Below are 23,009 nucleotides of genomic sequence, written 5' to 3'. Positions count from 1 at the left end.
CCGTTGGTGGAGCTGTCGGACAGGTCCACGGAGATGGAGGACGCTGTGTTTACGGCGTGTCGACTTTCGCGCGCCCGTCTAGGTGGAGGGGTTGACGGTGGGTTGCAAGCCGAGATGAGATCGGGGGGGGTGGAGCAGTCACTGACACAAAGATGAAGGAGATGAAGGAGGGGGCCGCGTGCGACATGTCAACGTTGAAGGAGAATGACTACGCGGATAAAGGAGGTGAAGTCATTACCCTGCCCCCACTTGGCAGTGCTGCTGAATTAGCAGCAGACGGGACCATAGTGAAACCAAAGGAGGGCGGGGGAATTTCAGATAAAGAACAGCAGACCCAGTGTGCGAATGTAAATGCTGGAGCCCGCATAGACATAGCCATAGAGGTCCACCCGACGAAGCTATGTGCGGACTTGAAAAGCCCGGAAACAGTACTGACAATGGATGAATCAATGCTAAATGAAAGCATAAGCACTGAGGATACATCAATACTAGAAAATTCGCCACTTGATTCAAGGATGGACATGGACGACAGTAATCTTCAAAAACTACAGGTAATGTGAAAAAAACGACAACGAACAACCTAAAAAGTAAAAACAAAATTAACGACCAGGTAGACTCATCATCGGAAGCAAATATACAACGGCAGGTTCTACATGAAGATATTTCAGTACATAAAGAAAAAGAAGCTCTGAGAATTGATAACAATACAGGTAACAACTGCCTTAATCGAGTGCTTAAAACACACGAGGAGTGTGAGGAAGTGCCAAGGCTTGGCCAATTGTTACCATTCAACACGGCAAAAAAAGTAGCTCAAGAGCTAAAAGACAGAAAACCCAAATCATCGATAGCTAAGGGAAAAAGATCTTTAGAGCCTCAATTGAAAAAAAAAACGGTGAGAAAAGCTAAACCTATAAGAAAAGCGAATTTGTACCTAGTAAATTCAGTCGCCAGATTTTTCAAAAAAACACTGATGGAAATATATGATCAAAGGGAGGAATTATCTGACGCGGAATTACTGGAGGGCGACATTACCCAAATATCAGAAGATATCCCTGAGGCGAGGCCTGCCGTGTTAGGGATGAAAACAGCTCCCCCGGTAATCGGGTTAAAACCAGGTATTCGATATTTCAAAGATCCAGAAATATGTGAGATACCTGCCAGTTTGAATGTACAACCCCTAAAAGGAAAATCGACTGAGAACTCACATGAAATTTGCAGCGAAGGCAGTAAGTTGATTCTTAACCAGCTAAATACAGGGATGCCTGGTATAGTGAATGGAATTACTGTTAGTGATAGCACTAACGAAAAAATACAAATTACATCACTGGAGTCTAGTACTGAAATAGCAGCCAAAAATGGATTAGTAGCTACAAAATCGCTGACAAGGGAAGAACCCCAAGACCTTTTAGAAACAGAAACGAACGACAGAACTACGAGTAAGGAGAACATTAAGCTTCAAGAAATTAGCGGACCAAGGATGAAATCATTGGAGGATGATACGAGAAAGAAAAATTATGAGCATCCATCAGGAAAGAAAATAGCTCCAGAAGTGGAACTATTAAGAAAAAAACAAACAATGGCTTATGACACCGTAACAGTTTTACAACAGGTTCATATGCCTGTCACCATTCACAAAATAGAAGATCATGGAATGGGACAGAGAATAATGAGACACATATGTCAATGCAAAATGGGAGATCTGCAACAATGAATATTGGCAATGAGAAAGAATTAACAACAAAAAAACCTGACATCTTTGCGATAATGTCTGCAATGAACATCGCCATGAACCCATTTTGCAAATTATACAAATCTATACATGATACCTTAAAAGACCAGCAAACACGGATAGCAATGCTTCATTCGAAAATGATCTATGTGGAAGGTTTTATCACGGCCAATGAACTGGTGGGGGAAACCCCATACACCCGAGGGTATAGTCGACCGAGACGTTGGCCAACAATTCAATTCAGAATCAATGAGAGATAGGCAGCAACTTATCTCAATTGCTACCCAGACAATGGATAAAATAAAAAAAAGAGATGAAATAGACCAAGAATCAGGAGATGGGAGGGGTCACTTACAAATGACAAAAGAGAATAACCACAGCCGAAAATGCGGTGAAGAATTCAAAAGCATCCCCCAAACAAAAGTTCAAATCCAGCAAGGGGGAAAACAGAAGGGGTTGTTAGAGAACCAATCCATAAATGGATGTGTAGTTTTGACTCTCGAAAAAGATGGAATAAGTAAAACAGTGGCGGAGGCCATTGGAAACAAAGTTACATAATGACCAGCAAAAATCAAAAGGACAATCTGAGGTCAACGAGAAAAAACATCTAAAAGCACAAACTAGAGGACAGTCAATTCATCCGCTGTTCGAAAATGGCAAAATAAATGTAAATAAAGCTGGGCATAGATTGGTTACTCTAGAAGGAAATCGATCTCACACTAAATCAATACAAGAAACCGACACCTCCCAGGAAACAAGAATTAGATCAAAAGAAAAAGAGAACAACCGAGCAGCTCTAACTGCGGAAACAGAACCACCAAATAGGGTAAATGAAACTCATACGATACCAACAGGCATAAGTGATCAAGATGACGAAGATAGTGAAGATAGTATTGACATTATGGAGTTGTCAATCTATCCTGAGGAAAGTGGGGTTATAGATCCTAGTCTAGAATCATCAGAACTGGAAACTGAGACAATAGAAGACAAAGCTAACAGTAGTGAAAAGATAGAGATAGATAGCAGCCCTTTTTTTACCTTAGAAGATAGGCGAAAAAAAATCGCCATAACACAAGGGGGCAGTGCAAGTGATAGACCAATAATAAAGGAAAAGATAATAAGAACTACTGCAATTAGAGAGAAAGAATGGGACTCAAGATCACCAAATTATCGAAGATGATCAAGAAGCCCCAATAGAGTCTCAAAATCGCAAATGTGGAAGGAAGTAAAATCTGTCAACAACCAAAAATCAGACTACACGCGAAAGGGAAATCAAAGAGACGTAACTCTAGAAAGAAAGGGGAGAAATACAAGAAAGAACTCAGAGTATGAGAAAGAGGATTATATCCCTTATAGGAAAAAATTGGAAGTGAAAGGTCCTTTAAATTAGAACGTGTGGGCGAACAACGAGATAATTTGATATTGAACAGAAAGAACGTATTGGCTCTCATGAAGTGCATACCAAATTTGAGAAATACATTCTGAAGACGTCAGATTTGTGGAATTTAGCTCGTCGGGCAAAAGGGACAGTGTGCATTTACACATTCCATCAACATTAAATCAACAATCGGAACAGGAGATTGACAAACTGAGAATATTTGAACAATTACAATCAAAAAGGGTGAAAACAAGGACTGATATTAGTGGTCCTCGATATAGATCAAATGAAAGTGCAAAGCGGAACGATGAAAAACTTTCGAATGCACCAAGCATTGAAATAGAAGAGAAGTCAAACTTGAAAGGAACCCGGATTGTGATTGAGCCAGCGAGAACTCCCCACCGGGACCCGTTAAATAATGGAAAACAGCCTAAGGGTCCGGTGAGGAACCTGACAATAACAGTTCCACAGGAAAATGTAACAAGAGAAAATGAGCTAAATGCAAACCAATTACCAAAAGACAAAGCAGATGGTACGGTTTCAAGATGGACATGGATCTCAGAAGCACTAGCTAGAAAGAGCTAGCCACCCAGAGAAACAAAGGAGCCGTGGGATCAGAGATTAAGAGGAGGGCAAGAAGAAGAGTCGAATGACATCACACTGGGTAGTTGGAACACCAGAGGCTTCACCCACTTACTAGCAAAAAGCAATGTGAATCTGGGAGATTTTGATATCTTATGTCTCCAAGAAACTTGGATAATTAATAAACCCTTCCTAGAAGGATATGAAACTTTCTTAACACCAGCTAACTTCTCGGGAAAGGGTCGCCCAACGTCAGGTCTAATGACTGCCATCAGATCAGGTGTGGGTATTGAACACATAAAAACAGAACTTTCAGATGCCCATTTTCAAGTAAACATTTTTAGATGGACAAAAACGGCGGCGGACACCAACATTCAAAAAAATCGAAAACAAAGAAATAATTGGTGTAATAAACACCTATTGGAATCCGGCCGCAATCAAGAACGATGTCTTTTTGAAAACAGGAAATTCCATACTAGAAAAAATGCACGTAGACTGGGCACCAAAATACGTAATAGTATGTGGGGACCTGAATGCGGTATGCCCTAGCAAGCAATTTAACAAGAGAAATATGAAAAAGGTACCCTTAAACATGGCTCAGGGACACCTATGGATGAAGATGATGTCAACATGGAACCTCCACAGTTTACAAATATCTATGCGCGAAGGGCCAACAATCCCGACGTGGGAGCGAAACCATCAGAAAGCAAATTTAGACCACATATTTGTTTCCAATGAACTGTTGAAGATAATGGTCAACTTTGAGGTAGTGAAAACATTCAACAGCGGCCATAATTTATTAAAGGCGACGTGGACAAACATAAGGTCACCCAGGAAAATTATGATGGCTAAAATTGAAGATTGCAGTGGATGCACAAGACAGACTTCCAGCAAAGGCAGTTGAACAACTGACGAGTATCTATACTGACATATGTAAACTGAACCGAGACACAGGAATTAGAACAGGAAAAGACAATATTGACTATCGTCCTCTATTAAAAATCTATGAAAAAAATAAAAAAATGTGGCCTAATCGTGAGATAAAAGATCATATTCATGAATTCAACAAAAGCATTGTGGAAGAAAGAAAAAAATTAAGAAAACTTAAACGCCTTGCAAAAAAGGAAACCACTCCGGAGATGTTGAACCAAGTAAAAAATGCTGTAAGGTCTTATAAAAGCTGGCTTTGGCTCAATAGAGCAACAATTGAACAAGCAGATGCCGCCGCAATGTTGCGGACGATATGTAGCAGGAAATCAAGAGACTTTTGGTCCCTGATAAGAACAACTTCTAGGGCTCGAGAAAACAAACAACTTTGTGGGAGAGGAGACTTGGATGACATTTTTTAGAAATGTGTTCAAGAAAGTCGGACAGCAGGACACTATAACCCCCGTCTCCCTAGATTCCCCATGGGAAACAGCGTGGGATCGGGATGACATCATGAGAAAACTGGTGCGGTTAAATAACTCGAGGGCCCCAGGCCCTGATGGTATCAGAAATGCTGATCTAAAAGAAAATAAAGAAGAATGGGCAAATGTAATCTATTAAGTAATAAAGAAGTGCACTCTCCATAGAACCATACCCATCTCATGGACAATGGCAACCATAGTGCCAATATATAAACATGGACCAAGAGAGGAGCCTAAGAATTACCGCCCAATAGCACTTCTAGACGTAATTGGAAAAATCTTTGGTTCACTTCTTCTGGAAAAATTCCAACACTGGGCAAGAGATTCGGGCAATGAAGACCCTTTACAATCAGGGTTTGTAAAGGATGCAGGGACAGCTGTAAACATTTTGCTACTAAGCATCTTAAAAAGCAAGATACATGAAGGAAGCCCGAAAATCTATCTAGTATTTGTAGACCTGGTCCAGGCATTTGACCAGGTCAACAGGGAAATACTATGGGACAAATTGAGAGCTAAAAAATGTCCGATTGGAATTTTGGCACTGATAAGAGCTCTTCACCAAGGCACTACTATAAGAGTACGTCTAAATCAAGCAGGACTACTTTCTGAAGAAATATCTACGGCCAGGGGAGTGTAACAAGGGTGCCCCCTCGCCTCAACACTATTTAATTAATATCTTTGGGACATCAAAGAAGGAGAGGAGGCGACACATGTTTTTCCACCCACAACAGGAAGATCAAAAATTGCAAGACTGCTATATGCAGATGATCTCATCTTGTTGGATTTGACACCAATTGGACTACAGCGACAACTCAATCAGCTGGCAGACTATGTGAGGAAGAATAACTTGGAAATCAACAAAAGTAAAACTAAAGTTATGATCATAGAAAAACATAACTCTCGTACTGAAAAATTCAGATGGACCCTAGACGGAGAAAAAATTGAACAAGTGAAGGAATTCAAGTATCTAGGGGTAATCCTCAGTAACAACAGTCAGGAGTCTGCAATGCAAGATCATCTCTTGGAAAAAACAAAGAAGTTGGCGACTCAAGCCAAAATGATCGACGTAAGATTTTGCAAATTCACCATAAATCCCTTGATACAATTCTACAAGGGAAAGGTGGTGCCATCCCTAATTTACGGAGCCGATGCAATGCTGACGATACCACGAAAATTCTGGAGGCGAATTGAAGGACTTTTTTTGGAAAACCACCTTAAAGTTACCAACATCGACTCCTATTTCAACAATACGACAAGAACTAGGGTTACAGTCGAAGGTGGTAAGAAATACATTAATGCTATACAGAAAAATCAAAATTAGCAAATGCCCAAGTGTAGCAACCATCATCAATACAGAACTTGAGGATCAGAGAAGTAATTTGCTCATAAATTGGGCAATGGAAAATCGAAACACTCTGGTGGATATTGACAGCACTGAAGAAGAGCTGTGTCTCGGCCGCCAGCGACTGGCGTTTGTGGCGAAGGTGGACGCGAGGACGCCATTAAAATGTTCCATTACGTTCCTCCTCGTCTATCAGACGCGGTCTAGTTGTTTTCAAGATGGCCGCCGCCGTTTGTATATATACCACTCGGCTGCCGGCGGTTCGGCGCGTTGCAACTGTGTTTACTCATCGCCCTGTTGCTTGCGCTAGTTTTCCCTTCGGATAGTCTACTTGCTATTTTTCCTGTTGTTTTCTCCACCTCCCGTTCCTTACGGGCCCCCCCTTCCTCTGTATCCTGTTTGCCTTCTCCTGTGTTTCTGTTCTCGTGTTGAATCTCTGCTGAGAATTTCTTCGCTCTAGAGACAATGCCCTCGGATTACTCCGTTCACTCTTGTCCTCCACCCTGAGGGGTGCCTACCTGAAATCTATTATCTCCTATTCCCTCGATCAGCGGTATCGCCAACCTTACCTATCATCTGGGTCTTCGGCAAAGGATCATTCAACCTACGACTGTGCTGACTGCGCCCACAATCTTCACGTCTATATTGGATCCAGGGGTTTTTTGCCGTTCCAGTGGCTTTTTCCCCTCTGGCTGTCGCGGAGGGGAGTCACCGTGGGGTTTCTTTGTCTGAGAGTCACGGTGGCTTCTTTCCGAGGTAGACCATATCTTCTAAAAAAGAAGAAGCCGTACACAGGACTTACCCGCCGGAAGAAACTGGACTATTCAGGTGAGGAGGAAGAGACAGGGGAGGGTTACAAATCGAGTGAAGACGAAGATATAGCTGATCACCTAGCTAAACCCGTAGCCAATATTGCCAGTTCTGATAAGCTGATTCAAAACCCAAATAAAGTCAGAAAAAAACTGTTGGAACGAGACTAGATTCAGACGACGTCTTTGCAAAACAGAAGTAAAATAATAAACCACCAACTGCCGACAACAAGGGGCATAAATGAAATGCCAAATTACTTTAAAAAATTTCCAAACAGACACTTAAGAAGTATCTTCATGCGTTTTCGCTTAAACCTTCTACCCACAAATGAAATCAGGGCGATAAGAAAGATCGCATTGGAAAATGGTTGTCGCTTTTGTAAAAAACCAGATGAAATTGAATCATTGAGGCATTTGTTGTTGACATGCACAAATCTGAGGGACTGGAGAGATAGACACCTTGGCCATATATTTAAAGAGTCGACAACATGTGGTGAAGAGGATTGGTGGAATAAATTCATAGAGGGAGACAACACCTCCCATGTTATAGCGGTTGCACAATTCCTCACGAACTTGAAATTAGAACTTCAGGAATGAATCAAGGGGGAAATCCTCTTACAATATACTAAGCTGTAAATTAGTCTGGTGTTAGGCAGGAAGGCCAACTTTTATCATCGTATTGTCCCCTTTGCACCATTGCACACTCTTTCTCTCGTTTCTCTGCCTATTGTTTGTCAGAGGAGGACATTCTCCCGTTTTAGTTCATAGGCTGGAATGGCCATTTCGAAAGGAGGGGAAAATGTTTGTCATCTTGTCAAAAATTCTATTGTAAATTGAATCAAGTAAAGAAACAAAAAATAAAAAAATAAAACTGGAGTGCCAAACACATTGTATCACCTACTAGATAGAAACTTAGATCACTCGTGTAGATTGACCTCCTTAAGGGATCGATCAAAGGCCATTTTAGAAAAGATTGGATTGACAACTGAGTCTTTGATCTGTAATCCTATGTATGTAAAACGGGCATTATTCAATTTTGATTGGTGTGAAACTGTAGATGCATTCCATTCTTATCCTTCACTTGTTCACCTGAATCATGAACATACAGCCCGGGGTCTGCCTCAAAGGTTATTTTACAATTTCCAGATAGATTATATCGAGGCATTGTCCTTAGAGCTAGATGGAATGTCCTTCCCACTAGAGACATCCTGGTCAGAAGAGGGGCGATCCCCATGGATATGGCTGGTTGCAAGTTCTGCCTGGCCAAGGAGAAGACTTTAAAACATTTGGTCATGGAATGTGTGATTCTTCACCCACTTAGGGTAAAATATCTGGAACCCCTAAAACTCAACTTTATTATGTTTGAGGATGAGTGGGCTTGGAAAAGATGTTTAAATATCCAAACCACCCATGAGGGCTTGGCCCCATCAGGATTTATTAAAAGCTTAAATCTATAAATTGATAACTCTATATAGCTAAATGTGTTATGCCAGGGTTATGAAATTGTTTATGAAATTGTTTATTTGTAATGTCTGAGCACAACGAATATTACATATCACATTTTATATCTTGTCTTTTTCTGTCTATGTACATTCCCTTTCGCTGTGTTCTATTTTAAATGATTGTCTTTTAAATGATTGTCTTTTAATGATTGTTTAAAATTATTGTTTTTTGATGTTTTTTTGTAAAGGTTTGAATAAACCATATACAGATTAAAAAAATAAAAAAGATTGTGACACACAGCACCTTCAGTGCAGTGTCAAAGATAAGTCCTTTGGATTTCTGTTAAGGTTTGAATACCTTCTCTTGGGTGACTACTTTTCCCAAGAGTTATGAAATTGACTTTACTTACCAGTTTTTCCTATGTAGGTCCAGTACAAACCATCTTAAATCGTAGGGGGAGGTTACTTAGTAGCCCCTTTTCCTACTTTCTCATGTAACATTTTTATGTTCCCCTCACTACAATTAATGGCTGGTGGCAGTGGTTTATTTTTCCTACCACTGTGCATTTTTACTGCAGGCTGAATCCTCAGCTGCAGTATTGTACCCATGGGTGCCCATTTTGTCGAAATGGCCGTGGTCGTCTTTTTTTTGCCATTTCTTGCTTGTGAGGTCTTTCTTGGGTTTTACTCTGCGTGCCAAACAAGGTTTGGTCCCTTTGTTTTGTCTTTGGCAGTGCTGAAACCTGCCTTTGGCTTAAGCGTGTCTGGCAGGGCAAAAAGTGAGGGAAGTTCCCGAAAGCTCCCAGTGCTTAGTCTCCTTGGTTACAGGAATGCACCCAAAGGTGATTGGCTGGCTGGCTGTCCGTGGAGGACAGCCACCCTGCTGTGTGAGTGACAGCTAGGCTGCGTATGAATGGGAGAAACCTGCATAAAAGGCGAAGTCGCTTGGACAGAAGGCAAAGTCGACCACTGGACGAAGGAACTGAAGAAAGACTGGAAGAGAAGTTTGCTGCACCCTCCTGGACCGTTGTGGTTTGCCTGATGAAGCCCTACTGCAATGCTGAAGCTCCAATTTCCATATTGACTAGAGAAGCCCGGAAGGAACGACTTCTTCCTTTGGGTTGGTGGGACCAACTGACCTCAAGGCGAACTTGACTGGAACACCTCTTCATGCTGGCTGTAGTTCTTTGCTGCTGCTGGAACCGAGTGCCAGGGGACAGGAATAGCAGGAAGAAATGCATTGTCTTTAATTCTAATTGTTTACTTATAACGCGCTTAATACCCAGAGGTTTCTAAGAGCAGACCCAGGGATCGAACCTGTGTTGCTCTGCATCGTCTTGCTTCCAAGGCGAGAGCATTGCCCCTGAGCTATCCTCCCGGCCTGACCCGAGCTCCAGGAAGATCCTGAGGACCCTCCCGAAGCAGGGTGGCCTGAGCCACCTCAACAGAGTGCTGGACCCCAGAAGCAAGGGGAGCCCAGAAGGTGTCCAAGAACCACGCTGGTGCTATTTGCCGGTAGCTGAAATCGCAAAGTGCTGCTGATCTGCAGTAAGCCCATTGTTAGGGAGAATTCTCTGTTAAGGCTAATTTCCCAAATCTAGTGAGTCCCCCAGCAACTTTGCTGGATGTTTGGGGTTTATTTTTTTCTCCTGCTGAGTGAGACTCTTTTTCTCCCACTGATTTGAGATATCCTTTGACTTTGTAATGTATTTTATGGGCTATGGGGTCTTTTACTCCATAGGGTTTCATGTGGTTTTGGTAAGTGTGTTACACAGCACCCTCAGTGCAGTAACACAGGGGTGTCATAGTGACCCTCAAACATAGACTCCATACCCTGGGGCTGACTACTGTCTCCCAGGGCATGTAATGTCACCATTGACTTTACTAGTCTTAAATTGTGAACATAACCAGTACAAACCATCATATTGTGGAAGTACTGGTAGCGGTAATTAGATTGCCCCTGGGTCTGTTTTTCGAGGGGGCACTGTAGTTTCTGGCTGGTGGCAGTGGTTACCATGCAAAACATTCCACTGGAATATTTCCTACGGGATATCCCATTAATTTTAAATGCACCACTTTTTTGGTGCAATGTTAAAGATACCGCTGGGTTATTTTTTTAATATTTATTCCCCGGTTGGGTCTTTTTGCCAGGACTCGGTTTTAAAATGGCATTTGTGTTCGCCTCTGTAACTCCAACCCAAGTCGAGCCCTTTGTTCCACTTTTTGGCGGGCTTCTACACAGAAGCCTCCAAAAGTGGTGCCACTCTGTCTGGGTCTACAGGATGTGTGGGACGGGGGTTTAGGCACCCTGGACTGAGTTGCCTCGGCAACACAAGTCGCACTCTTGTGTGATTGGCCCAGTGGTGAGCCGCCGGCTCACCAGTTAGCATGTTTGAGTGACAGCTAGGACTGATGAATGGGGGTTTTCTGCATAAAAGCAGGGCTTTGGGGACTGGAACTTCAGAAGTCGCCACAGGACCAAAGAATCTGAAGAGGGAGAAGCTGAGCCGACCTGCAACGACGACACCACCGGTGGAGCCCTGCTGAACCTTCTCATCACTTCCCGACGACAGAGAAGATCTTCATCCCGGAGAGTCTTCTTCCTCTGAACTGGTGGGGATAACCAATTCGCCCTCTTTTTCGCCTTCCTGGATCGTCTCATGGTCGAATCGCCCGTGCCAAGCACCCCGGCGGCCGGATAGCCACGCTTCACCACTACCGCAAATAAAAGGGTAGTACCTTTTAACCGGGAGACTCCGCGGCTGGTTTCTTCCCTGGCAGTGCAACGACCTCCAGCTTTCCTCCACGTCGAGATCTCCTCTTCCCCTGGACGAAGCACCGACTTGCACCCGCTGCCAGGAACAACTGCCCCCGCTGGAGCTTTCTCACCATTTCAGGTACTGTGTCCTGCCTGGTCTCCCTTGCAACAGACTGTTCAAGGTGTCCCATAAATCCTTGACTTTCTATCCTGGGGTGACTTGGGACCTGCAAACTAACTTTTCCTGACTTGATCCAACCCTTTTTGAACTATCTGCAAAGACTCTTAAAGTACTATTCAACTGTGTGATCTTGGACACATTCCGCCTTGCTCTCTCCAAGAGTGGGCCTGGCCTATGACTTTCTTGCTCCCCAGTAGACTCTGCCTTTTCTGACATGCTCTGGTTCTCTTAAAGTGTTGGTATTGTGCATTTTCCTAATTCTGCCTTTTCTCCTCCCTTTTTAACTAACTTATTGGGGTGCCATCTTAGATTAAGCGCTCACCTCTGTCTGAAAATAAGTGGTGTTTTAACTAAGACTTGTTCAATAAGTAATCAGGGATGTATATATATTAATAGTGACTGTGTTTGAACTTGCTTGCCATATTAGTGTTAGTGTATATTACAAAGTGTGTTTTTAAATAAATAATTATATACTTTCATAACCAAGTTCTGGTCAGTGTTTGCTTGTGCTACTGTATTTTGGTACCTATCTTGTATACTCTATATACTGTCTAACTCTTCTTGAGAGAAGTCTGGCTGCTCAGCCACAGCTACCAGGTAAATCTGGGTGGTACAGACTGCTACCCATTGGGTTTACTGCCAACACCTGTAGTCCTAAGCCTTTTGTAGTGGTCCCTAAGGGAACTGCACAGGTTTCTGCCTAATACCCATTGCTGCCGCTGCCGACCTTCGAACTGCAGTGCAGGAGTCCCAGAGATGTCCTTCCTCTTGTCCCCAAGACCGAGGCCCAGGAACTGCAGGATTGCTACCAGAACAGAAGCCAGCTGGATCCTTTTCTTCAGACCTAGGGTACTGTCTAACTAGGGGTACTTACGTCTTGTTGCTTGTAGCTTGCTTGTTCTCACTGGAGACTTGCAGTAACTGCATTTTTCAGAGTTGCTTGCATCTTTGCTTTTCACAAGCCTCCCAGCTTGTGGCCCAACAGTGATTCTTTTCTACAAACACTCCATTTAATATTGTGCAAGACTTTTGTGCTATATACAAGAAGTGCCTCAGCTCCCCTAGACTTTTTTCAATTGACATTGGCGGTCCTGGCTCCCCGCAGACTCTTCAGACCCTTTGACTTTGTGTTCATCTGTCCCTCATAGGTCTAGGTCATACATAAGTTCCTTGTATTGCTGGGAAAGGGTTAACCTATACTTCTTCGGGGGATTGGAAAAGTACTTAGCGGTTCAGAGAAACATGTTAACCTTTGTTTCCTTCACAACCTTATTCTTTTTCTACAACCTCAGTATTGCATTAAGAGTTAAAGCGCTATATTATTGTCCACAGTGTCCTAGCAATTGAAGTCACCTCAGGGTGTAGGAAGTTTGTGTGTGTGGCATCCCAAAATCGAATCTACTTAACTAACTGAAACTGAAGGGGTGTATTTTTTAAATGTATTTTACTGTTGCGTATTGCCCTTTCCAAAGAAGGCTTATTTTTAAAACTGACCGTTAAATTGATAAATAATTATTTTAATAAGAAACCTTGAGTATAAGTGTTATTTGAATACTTGTCACTGTGAATCTCTATGTTACATCTGTACAGCTCACATTTACGCCTCTTGAGAGGCTGCTCAATCACGCTACAAACTTGTGTAGTACAGACCTATACCAATAGTTGGGCCTCTAGTGGCAAGAGGACAAGGCTGTTTTAGTCTCCCACAGGGTTACTACATACAATCTTGCCTAACGATCATCTCAGCCACGACAACACTACCCAGTCCAAAGGCAGGTAGGCAGAGGGATCACAAGTGCTAACTGGATCTGGAGCGGAGTGTCCTCCCTCTCAGCGAGACTTCATTACCTGGGGTTTCAACTCATCAGGATAACTCTCCTCTTATAGCGGAAACATCCCCGCCCCCACTTAGGTTGCCAACCATCCCCGACCGAAGGACAGACAGCAAGAATGGGAAGGAAAGACCGCTCGTTCCCAGAACCCCTCATCAATGCACCTGCACATCTCCTACTCCCTTCTCGGCTCGTCCTTGCGTGGACTTATACAACAACCATCCTTCATAGTGAGCTCATCTGTTTCATAATATAATCATGCAACCATTGCAGAATTCACGTCTGTCTTCTAACTGAGCTCTCAGAAACCTAGACTTTCATTGCGGTTTGGAAGTGACTATTCAAAATGACTGCGCCCCAGCACCATGTTTTAGCTCATTTTCGCACACGCATTACACCCCGCGGAGACCAGATGCCTGTACCATACAATACGCTGCCGCTTCCAGAGGGAAGGGGAATGGGATCTTCCTGCAAAGCCAATTCAATGGATGAGAGCATGGACGGGCCCCGAGTTGAATCCAAAAAGGCCAATGGCCTGGCAGACTCTGCTACATGCCTCTCTTCCATTTTGAAGTCTTGCGCCACGCCCTGGGCAGGAGGGCGTGAAGGACCCGAGCCACGAGAGGCCTCAGACATGAGAGGATACAATTTGGGTCTTGCACCGAAGCGTCAACCTCAGAAATCGCTCTGGTAGGCACTGAGCCCTCGGCCGTCTGGCCGGCAGTCGTGCTGGATGGTGCCGAGGACAGACTCTTGGAGGTAATACCTGACAAACCCTTACCCCTCTGGTTCGAAGAAGAGGACGAAATCATCCTTCCAAGATGAGCCCGGTAGGGCCCCAAAGCCCCTCGGCTTGCGAGCCGGTAGCTTGGACGGCCTCAGGGCCCTCGGCTTGGGAGCTGGTAGCCTTGCCAGAAACTGAATCTGAGGAAACCCTGTCCGTGGGGACACAGGGGAAGGAGCCGCTGCACTGAGGAGCTGTGCTGAACAGAGGGCCTACCTTGCCTTGACGAGAGGTCCTGGAGTCAGTCCTTAAGGTGGGGTGGAGGAGAAGTGTGGAAGATCTCCCTCCACCGTGACAACCGATTCTTCAATGCTCTGTGAACGAGAAAGCTGCAAGCCGAACAAGCATCCCATCGGTGGTCGATCCCAGGCATTCATGACTTAGTGCATGGGGGTCAAAGGTCGCGAACAAGCAGTTGCATGAGGTACATCTTGTAAATCTTCCTGCAGCCGACATGCGCCAGAGGAGGCGAGGCACCGAAGGAAGGTTAAATAAGGTCGAAATAAAAAAATAAAAAACTGGGAGCAAAAAATGTCTCTGTACTGGCTGACAGGTCCAACACAATCTATGCAGAAAATGGGACGGTCCCTCAGCGAAGCATTCCCACACCCGAGGCCACGCCGCTGCACCCTGTACTAAATTTAAAGGGGAATCTCAATTTTATTTCTCACTGCCAACGGGGGGGACGCCCACAAGGATGGAGCAAAGGGGACAGGACATGGCCTTGGGCTTGGATTCCCTTGTCCCATTTCTGTACTGTCAATTGAAGGTAATGACAGATCTTAGATGCGAGGGAAAACTGGAGTAACACGTTTTGAAAGGGCGTTGGATACGCATGTAGAAATTAAGGGGTTGGGGTCCATCATGTACAAAGCACTGCTGGGAGAGGATAACGGGGGAAGGGGGTATTCTTAAAGGAGATGGGGCAAGGACTTAGCCATGGAGTTAGTGGACAGCCTCATTATTAATGCAGTATAAAATGCACAATTATAGGCTACTCAATAGGTGGTAGTTTGCTCCACAGACAATTGCAAAGATGTACATAGTAGTGAATCGGAAGTGCTGGATGGGCTGTAGAGAAATGGGATCATACAGGCATATGCGGTGGAGTTGTTCAGAGGCTCAGACGTACTGGAAAGAGGTGCTGATTTGGATAAGTGAGGTACAAGGGGTGGAGTGGCCATTGACACTGTTATTAGTGCTTTTTGGAATGGAAACAGACAAGGAATGCTTAACAGGGGTGGTACATATAGGGCAGAACGTGTTGGCAGTGAGAGCTTGCCTTAAATTGGAAAATAACCCTGCTACCGACCTATAGGGAATTGATGGGTAAGGCATGTTAGATGCATGGTCTTAGATAGTGGGTGGTTTATTTTTACAGAGAAACATGAAGTGGGAAGAGTCAGGGAGACGTTTGGATGTGGCTGGGGGGATAGGAAAACATTCTTAGGGGCATGGACACCAAGCAATGCTGAATGTGTACAATATGAGGGTGTGTGGGGTAGAGGGAGAGGAAGGAGGGACTAAACTGAGGGTTTTAGAGCATTATAATATTTATGTGGAAGTTCATCCGGTGGGGAGGGAAGGAAAGTGGGGGTTATTATGTAATGGAGGCTCTGCATGCAGAAAGTTGAATTACAGCATTACAGTGTTGTCATCCTGCAATGAGGGGCTGTTTGTAATGTGAAGGGAGTTATTATTGTTGGAAAACTTAATAAATACAAATTAAAAAAAAATAAGTTGGCTAAGTATTTGCATCCATTGTTATGTTTCTTAGTGAGCATCCTAAGGTGCAAGGATATGTGCATATGTAATTCCGGAGCAAGCTGTGCCTAGGAACTCCAAATGAACATCATTGATGAAGCCCAACTACACAGAAATGTATGTGGGTTTTACCAATGATTCCATGCGTATGACAGCCACACCCTTCTGTAAGGCTACAGTATAGTCAAATGATTAGGCATCATTGGGTCAAGCATTTCCTCAGAACAGAACACTGATTTGCCCAGAACACGTATGCACCACTCTAACCCTTTTATTGGAAATCCTGCCCTTTTGGCCACCAAAAGCATGTCCAATGCCCTGCAGAAGTGGAAAGACCTCGTCCCATTACAATCCTTGGCAGATCAGTAAATATATCAGTTTAGGCCCAACACTTGAAGTCTTTTCAAAGGGTTAACCCAGATAATGTACCCAGAATATACCCAGAACACTGCACCTTCAATGAAGACAGGTAATAAAATTAGGGAATGTCCAAACTTAAAGATGGCGAAAAAAACATTACCTGGACAAGCTGTTCTGTGTGCTGGTGTAACTCTTCAAGAATGGGTAGCGTCTGCTCTGCAGTACAATGCTCCAAAATGCGCTGAATAACTCTGCAGCCATAGGGATGAGTTGAAAGCACATAAACCTTAGAACCAGAAAACATATGGTTAAAAACATTTAGAAAACCCAGATAACACACAAACAAATACACTTTACACAAATGGTCATAGCTCCTATTAAATATCAAGATGCAAGTACTTAACACTAGAAGTACACTATTCATAGCTGATAGCCAGGTCTGTGACAACCTATTGAGGTGAAGTATCTTTTGGAGTGAAAAGGGAATAGTTTCTTACCTGTAACTCCATTTCTCCAGCATTGGTATCTTTCATGGATTCACATGCTTAGAATATTCCCCGTCGTCAGACTGGGACCCCTCGGTACACATATATAGCCTTTTCCAAAGGAAAACTTTCGACACTTTTGTGTCCTATCTACGTCCTTCTAGGACCCGCCCCCGCGGCTCCCCTTCAGATTTCGGCCCCTCCAAAGTAGGAAGGGTTAACTTTATCACATACGGGGAGGTTGGCGGGCGCATGTGAATCCATGAAAGATACCAATGCTGGAGAAATGGAGTTACAGGTAAGAAACTATTCCCTTCTCCAGCATTGGATCTTTCATGGATTCACATGATTAGAATAGATTGTATAGCAGTAACACGAGACGGCGGTGAGAATGTAATGTAACAATATATATCCTCACCCTACTACACAATGCATATCTACCGTAGGGATAAGTTAAGTCATATAACGTTGCCCACATAAAGTATATCGCCCTTAAGAGGGTAGACAACAGAATCTCCACAGGGAGGAGCTTACCTTACTGAAACAGATGGCGCAGGACAGCTCTTCCCATCTGCACCTCGTCTGCATGCTGCCTGGCAAGGCAGTAGTGGCGGGTAAACGTGTGGGGCACTGACCATGCCGCAGCTTGGCATATGTCCGTCAGCGGAATTCCAGCCCATAACGCTGTTGAGGAGGACATCGACCTTGTAGAATGAGCTCTAGGATGTCCTTGAGGGCCCTTCCGGCCTTAGAGTGACAAAAAGCAATCGTCGACGAGACCCATCTAGCCAATCCCTGTTTAGAGATTGCTTTTCCTCTCGTCGACGGACCATATGCGACGAACAGTTGCCGAGTAGCCCTGATGTCTTGTGTACGATGTAGGTAGAATTTCAGAGCCCTCTTAACGTCCAGGGTATGAAGAGTTTTTTCTGCTGCCGATGATGGAGTGGCGAAGAAAGTAGGCAGAACAACGGATGAGTGTTTGTGATATACCGTCGGAACCTTCGGGACGAACATAGGGTTAGTTGCCAGGACTACCTTGTCCTTAAAGAATCTTAGGTAGGGCGGGTCCACGACCAGCGCTTGTAGTTCCGAGATACGTCTGGCTGATGTGATAGCTATCAAGAATGCCAACTTCCACGAAATGAATTTTATGTCGGACGTGGCCATAGGCTCGAAAGGCGGTTTCATCAAGCCTGCCAACACTGTGTTGAGGCTCCACGTCGGGGGAAAACGTTTCACCGGGGGAAAAGCTTGAAATAAACCCTGCATGAAGTGTTTTACCAGTCTGTCACTGAATAGAGGAGACGACTGCCTCTTCCTTGTGAACCTCGAGATGGCTGCCAGGTGTACCTTTATCGATGAGGGGGACAATCCCTTTTCTGCCAAGAGGAGCAGGTAAGGTAGAACTTGTTCCGGCGTCACCAACAATGGTTGTAGGCCCCGTTGTCCTCTACACCATTCACAGAATCTCCGCCACTTATAGGAGTAAGATTTGTTCGTAGAAGGGGCTCTAGCCGCCTGTAGAATTTTTTGGCAATCCTCTGAACTGTCTAAAGCGCCGAACTCCGAGAAGTCAGGAGCCAGGACGTAAGGTTGAGACTGTCCGGGTCGTGATGCCACACCGTGCCTCTGTCCCGGGATAGAAGGTACGGGACCTTCGGAAACGCTATGGGATGTTCCAGCGATAGATGGAGGAGGTCTGAGAACCACGGCCAGTATGGTATCACTAGAATCACCCGGCAATTGTATCTGCGTATCCACTGTATTGTTTTCCGTATGAGGGGAAACAGGGGAAAAGCATAGAGGAACATGTCCGTCCATGGGAAGGAGAACGCCTCCCCCACCGGACCCTCTTGGGGCCATCTGCTTGCAAATTGCTCGCATTTCTTGTTGTCTTTGGTCGCGAAGGCGTCCAGAGGGGGGTGACCCCATTTCTCGAACACTTTCCTCAAGTGACCCGTGTCCATTTCCCACTCGTGTATCTGGGCCATGCTTCTGCTGAGAGAGTCGGCTTGGCCGTTCCTCACTACTGGAAGGTGATGAGCCACGAGGTAAATTTCGTGCTTCGATGCCCAATGCCATGTTTTCTGGGCTTCTATGGAAAGAGTCCTTGATCGTGTCCCTCCTTGTTTCCTCAGATAAAACATGGCTGTTATTGTCGGTCAGTATTCGCACTCGCGAACTCTTGATGTGTGGTAGGAACGCCTTCAAAGCCCATCGTACGGCTCTGAGTTCCAGTACGTTTATGTGTAGGAGTGACTCCGTTGGAGACCAGCGACCCTGCGTTTGGAGAGCACCCACGTGCGCTCCCCATCCGGTTAGGGACGCATCCGTAACTATGGTGCTCTGAAACTCCGGCTCCTGTAGGGGCACACCGTTGTTCAGATTGTGGGAACTCTGCCACCACTGAAGGGTCCGACGTAGCTTGTCGTCGTCGATGGTTATCCTGTCCGACCACGATCCCTGAGCCTGTGTCCATCGGTCCGCGAGGAATTCTTGGACTGGCCTCATGAATAGTCGACAGTTTCTCACCAGATGGATGCAGGATGCCATGGCCCCTAGGACCGAAACATACTTTCTCACTGAGATCCTGGTGTTTCACCGTAGCCGGGCCGCTTGTTGAATGAGTTTTGAGATCCTGTCGAGAGAAGGTTTCACCAGCCATAACTGAGTCTCCAACTGTGCCCCCAAGAATACCAGCGTTCTCGATGGCCGCAGAGAGGATTTTCCGAAGTTTATGGCAAATCCTAGCCGTTGTAGAAGCTGCATGGTGGCTTGCAGACTTGTGTTGGTCGACGCTGGGGAGGATCCCCTTACCAGCAGTCGTCGAGGTATGGGTATACATGGTGGCTTTGCTTCCTTAGCCAGGCAGCCACTGGAGCCAGGCATTTTGTGAACGTTCTGGGGGAGGTCTTGAGCCCGAAAGGAAGAACCGTGAATTGGTAGTGAGTTCGCCCTATTACAAAACATAGGAATTTCCTGTGTTTCCGACACATTGGAATATGGAAATACGCGTCCTGTAAATCCAGGGACGCCAGGAAATCTCCCTTTTGAACTGCGCGGATCACTTCCTGCAGAGTGAGCATCTTGAATTTCAGGCTCTTTAAGGACTTGTTGAGATCGCGTAAGTCTAGAATGGGACGCCATTTGCCGTTCGGCTTTTTTACGACAAAGTATCTTGAGTAGACACCTTGACCTCTCTGTGATGTTGGAACTAATTCTATCACGCCCTTCGCTAACATGAGTGTAACCTCTTGTTGCAGTACCTTCATATGGGACTGAGCGGTGAACGCAGGTGGGATTTGCGGAGGGTTGTGTTTGAATTGCAGGGAGTGTCCGTTTCTTATAGTGTCTAACACCCATTGGTCCGTCGTTATCCTTTCCCATTCGTCGACATATGCTGAAACTCTTCCCCCCAGAACGGTTCGTGGTATGTCACTGCTGATCTTTATTTTGCTTGTCTCTCGACGACGATGGGTATGATGGTCGTTTTCTGGAAGACTGGAAGTTTCGTCAACGGTTAGCCGATTGTGAGGCACGCCGGTATCCCTGGGAGGGGTAAGCCGATCTGGCAAAGGATCTGTCTCCAGAAGAAAATCTTGAATTACCTGAAGCCCCTCTAAAGGGACGAAAAGACTTGTAACTTCTGCCACTCTGGAGGGCACCCAATGAACATGCCGTGTCCGAATCTTCTTTCATTCCTTTTAGGGCCTCGTCCACCTTCTCACCGAAAAGAAGGTCTCCCTCAAAGGGCATATCTAAGACCTTGTATTGCACCTCTGGCCTGAAGTAGGTACACTTAAGCCATGACTGTCAACGCAATACCACCCCATTGTTGACTTGCTTGAAGCCTGACTCAGCGAGATCCACTGCGATGTTTATTGCGTGATTTGAGGCTTCCTCACCCTCTCGGACCAGTAGCATCGCCGCTTTCCTCTGTTCTTCTGGAAGATGATCAAGCAGCGGAGCTAGTCTGTGCCACATCTCCCTATCGTATCTGGCCACAATTGCCAGAGAGTTTGCGGCCTTTACTGTGGTCACTCCCACGGAGAGCACTTTCTTGCCAAAGGCATCTTGGCGTCTCGCTTCGTTCTCAGGAGTCGTCGTGCACTTGTGCTGTGCCTTTGCCTTCCTCGCTGCTGCCGCCGACACCACCGAGTCCGGTGTTGGTTGGGAGGATAAACACTTGGGGGTAGACTCTGGAGCCTTAAACTTTTTTTCTAGGCGTCCTTTCACTGCTGGTTCTGATAATGGGTGTCTCATTGTCTGCAACCCCTCTTTCCATACATGGTCGAGTATTGGTATCGAGAACACCGACCTCCTTCTCTTGCCCATGTGGTCGAACAAAAAACAGTCCTTTTTCTGTTCTTCCTGGGACAGACCAAATTCTTTGCATGCCTTCTCCATCATAGAATGGAATGACGCAATGTCGTCCGGAGGGGACGGGTGAGCTGGGCTTCTGGGGTTTTCCAACTCCGCCTCTGACTCCCAGGTAGGATCCCTGGAGGGGGATGATGAGATATCCGACATGGCCCCCCTGTCAGACTCCGAATCTGGCAGCTCACCTTCCTCCTGTGCCAGTGTTGAGATTGGCATGCGTGGGTGCGTCGGTTGACGGGACGGGCCCGGCTCGTCGACGGGTGACTGTGGCAGGCGTGCCTGGGGTAGTCGCTGGTCCAACGACCGCAACAAGGACTGAAGCGTGGACAGAATATCCAACGACAAAACTGATTGAGGAGAGGGGCAGATACTGGTGTAACGGATGCCCCCGTCGACGACTTGTCAGCCGCTCGTAGCCCTAGGTCTGTTGGGCCAGCAACTCTCTCGTTCTCGTCCTCGTCCTCCGAGGACAGCAACATAGCTTGTTCTTGTAGCAAAGCCTCCGGGGGGGGGTCGGGTCAACGACTTCAGGCCTCCAGGCCTCCTGTAGGACCCCCGTCGACGGGACGGTGGATGCCCCCTGTGCAAGTGGAAGGGAGGCGGCCGATGACTGGACCGCTGTCGACGACGTAGACTTCGCAGGTGGTTTTGGCGGTCCCGCTTTCTCCACACTGTGGTCGCTTTTACTCGACTCTCGACTCGTGGTCGATCTGTGATGATCGCCAGAGGAGGATTTCCTTTCCTTCTCATGCTTTTTTGATGAGGATGATTTCTTTGCCGAGGAGTCTCTAGTGGAGTGACTTCCAGACGACTCTTTTTCCGACGGTCTAGATTTCTTCGCCGGTGGTTCCGACGAGGCCGCGTGGCGTGATGTTTTCGCCAACTGTGTGGAGCCCACCTCCGAGGGGGGGTATGCCCCCGCTCCATCATTCAGCCATGCCACCAGGCGTCGGTTCCGGTCTTTGAGGGTTTTTTGAGAAAACCCCTTGCATATGTCGCAGGTATCCGCCGAATGGTGAGGGTGGAGGCAATATATGCAGTCCATATGTCCGTCCCCCTCGTAAACCTTTTTTAAGCCGCATGTCGCGCATGGACGGAACAGCGCTTTTCCTGACACAGAGGACATTATACTACTCGAAATCCAATAACGCAACCTAGTACAAAACAGTAGGACAACACGAGGAGATCCCACTACTTTGGAGACGGTTGAAATCTGAAGGGGAGCCGCGGGGGCGGGCCTCTTATACTGGCACGGCCTGCGGAGCATGCGTGGGCGGGTCCTAGAAGGACGTAGATAGGACACAAAAGTGTCGAAAGTTTTCCTTTGGAAAAGGCTATATATGTGTACCGAGGGGTCCCAGTCTGACGACGGGGAATATTCTAAGCATGTGAATCCATGAAAGATCCAATGCTGGAGAAGACTACGTGCTAAGATTATTACATTGATAAAACAGCTTTGTGATTTTTACAAGGTAGTTGAATAGTGGAGAAAAAGCTGTGCTTAAGAGATTCATAGAATGCATTACTATGAAATAGGATTGAAAAAACACAACAAATGACAAAAGACGAGTGAAGAGGAAAAAAAAAGGGGAAGCAGAAGAGCAGCCGAGAAAGAGGGTACATGTTAAAAAAGGCAAAACAGCTACAAAAAAAGGACACAAAAAAAACAGGAAAGAGGAACCACTTCCATACAAGGACATGTAACTTATATAAGCACATTTCTCAAAGGGCAACTGTGCGAGAAACTGGACCCAGTCAAACAGTGCTGGTA

At 45.6% G+C, this 23,009-nt stretch overlaps 1 protein-coding gene across 7 annotated transcripts in view; it reads right to left on the bottom strand.

The window, feature by feature from the left end:
- PUM2 (pumilio RNA binding family member 2) overlaps window positions 1-23,009 on the bottom strand; it is a 2,101,998-nt gene that overhangs the window by 319,645 nt on the left and 1,759,344 nt on the right. For all 7 annotated transcript variants that reach the window (XM_069605904.1, XM_069605906.1, XM_069605907.1 and 4 more), the window contains one exon: window positions 16,531-16,656. In XM_069605904.1, coding sequence (XP_069462005.1) covers window positions 16,531-16,656 — 126 coding nt within the window. The remainder of the gene's footprint in view (window positions 1-16,530; window positions 16,657-23,009) is intronic.

Source organism: Ambystoma mexicanum, chromosome 4p (assembly GCF_040938575.1).
Source record: "Ambystoma mexicanum isolate Mex_15411 chromosome 4p, UKY_AmexF1_1, whole genome shotgun sequence".
Classification (NCBI taxonomy): Eukaryota; Metazoa; Chordata; class Amphibia; order Caudata; family Ambystomatidae; genus Ambystoma; species Ambystoma mexicanum.
This window is presented reverse-complemented; position numbering and strand designations above follow the sequence as displayed.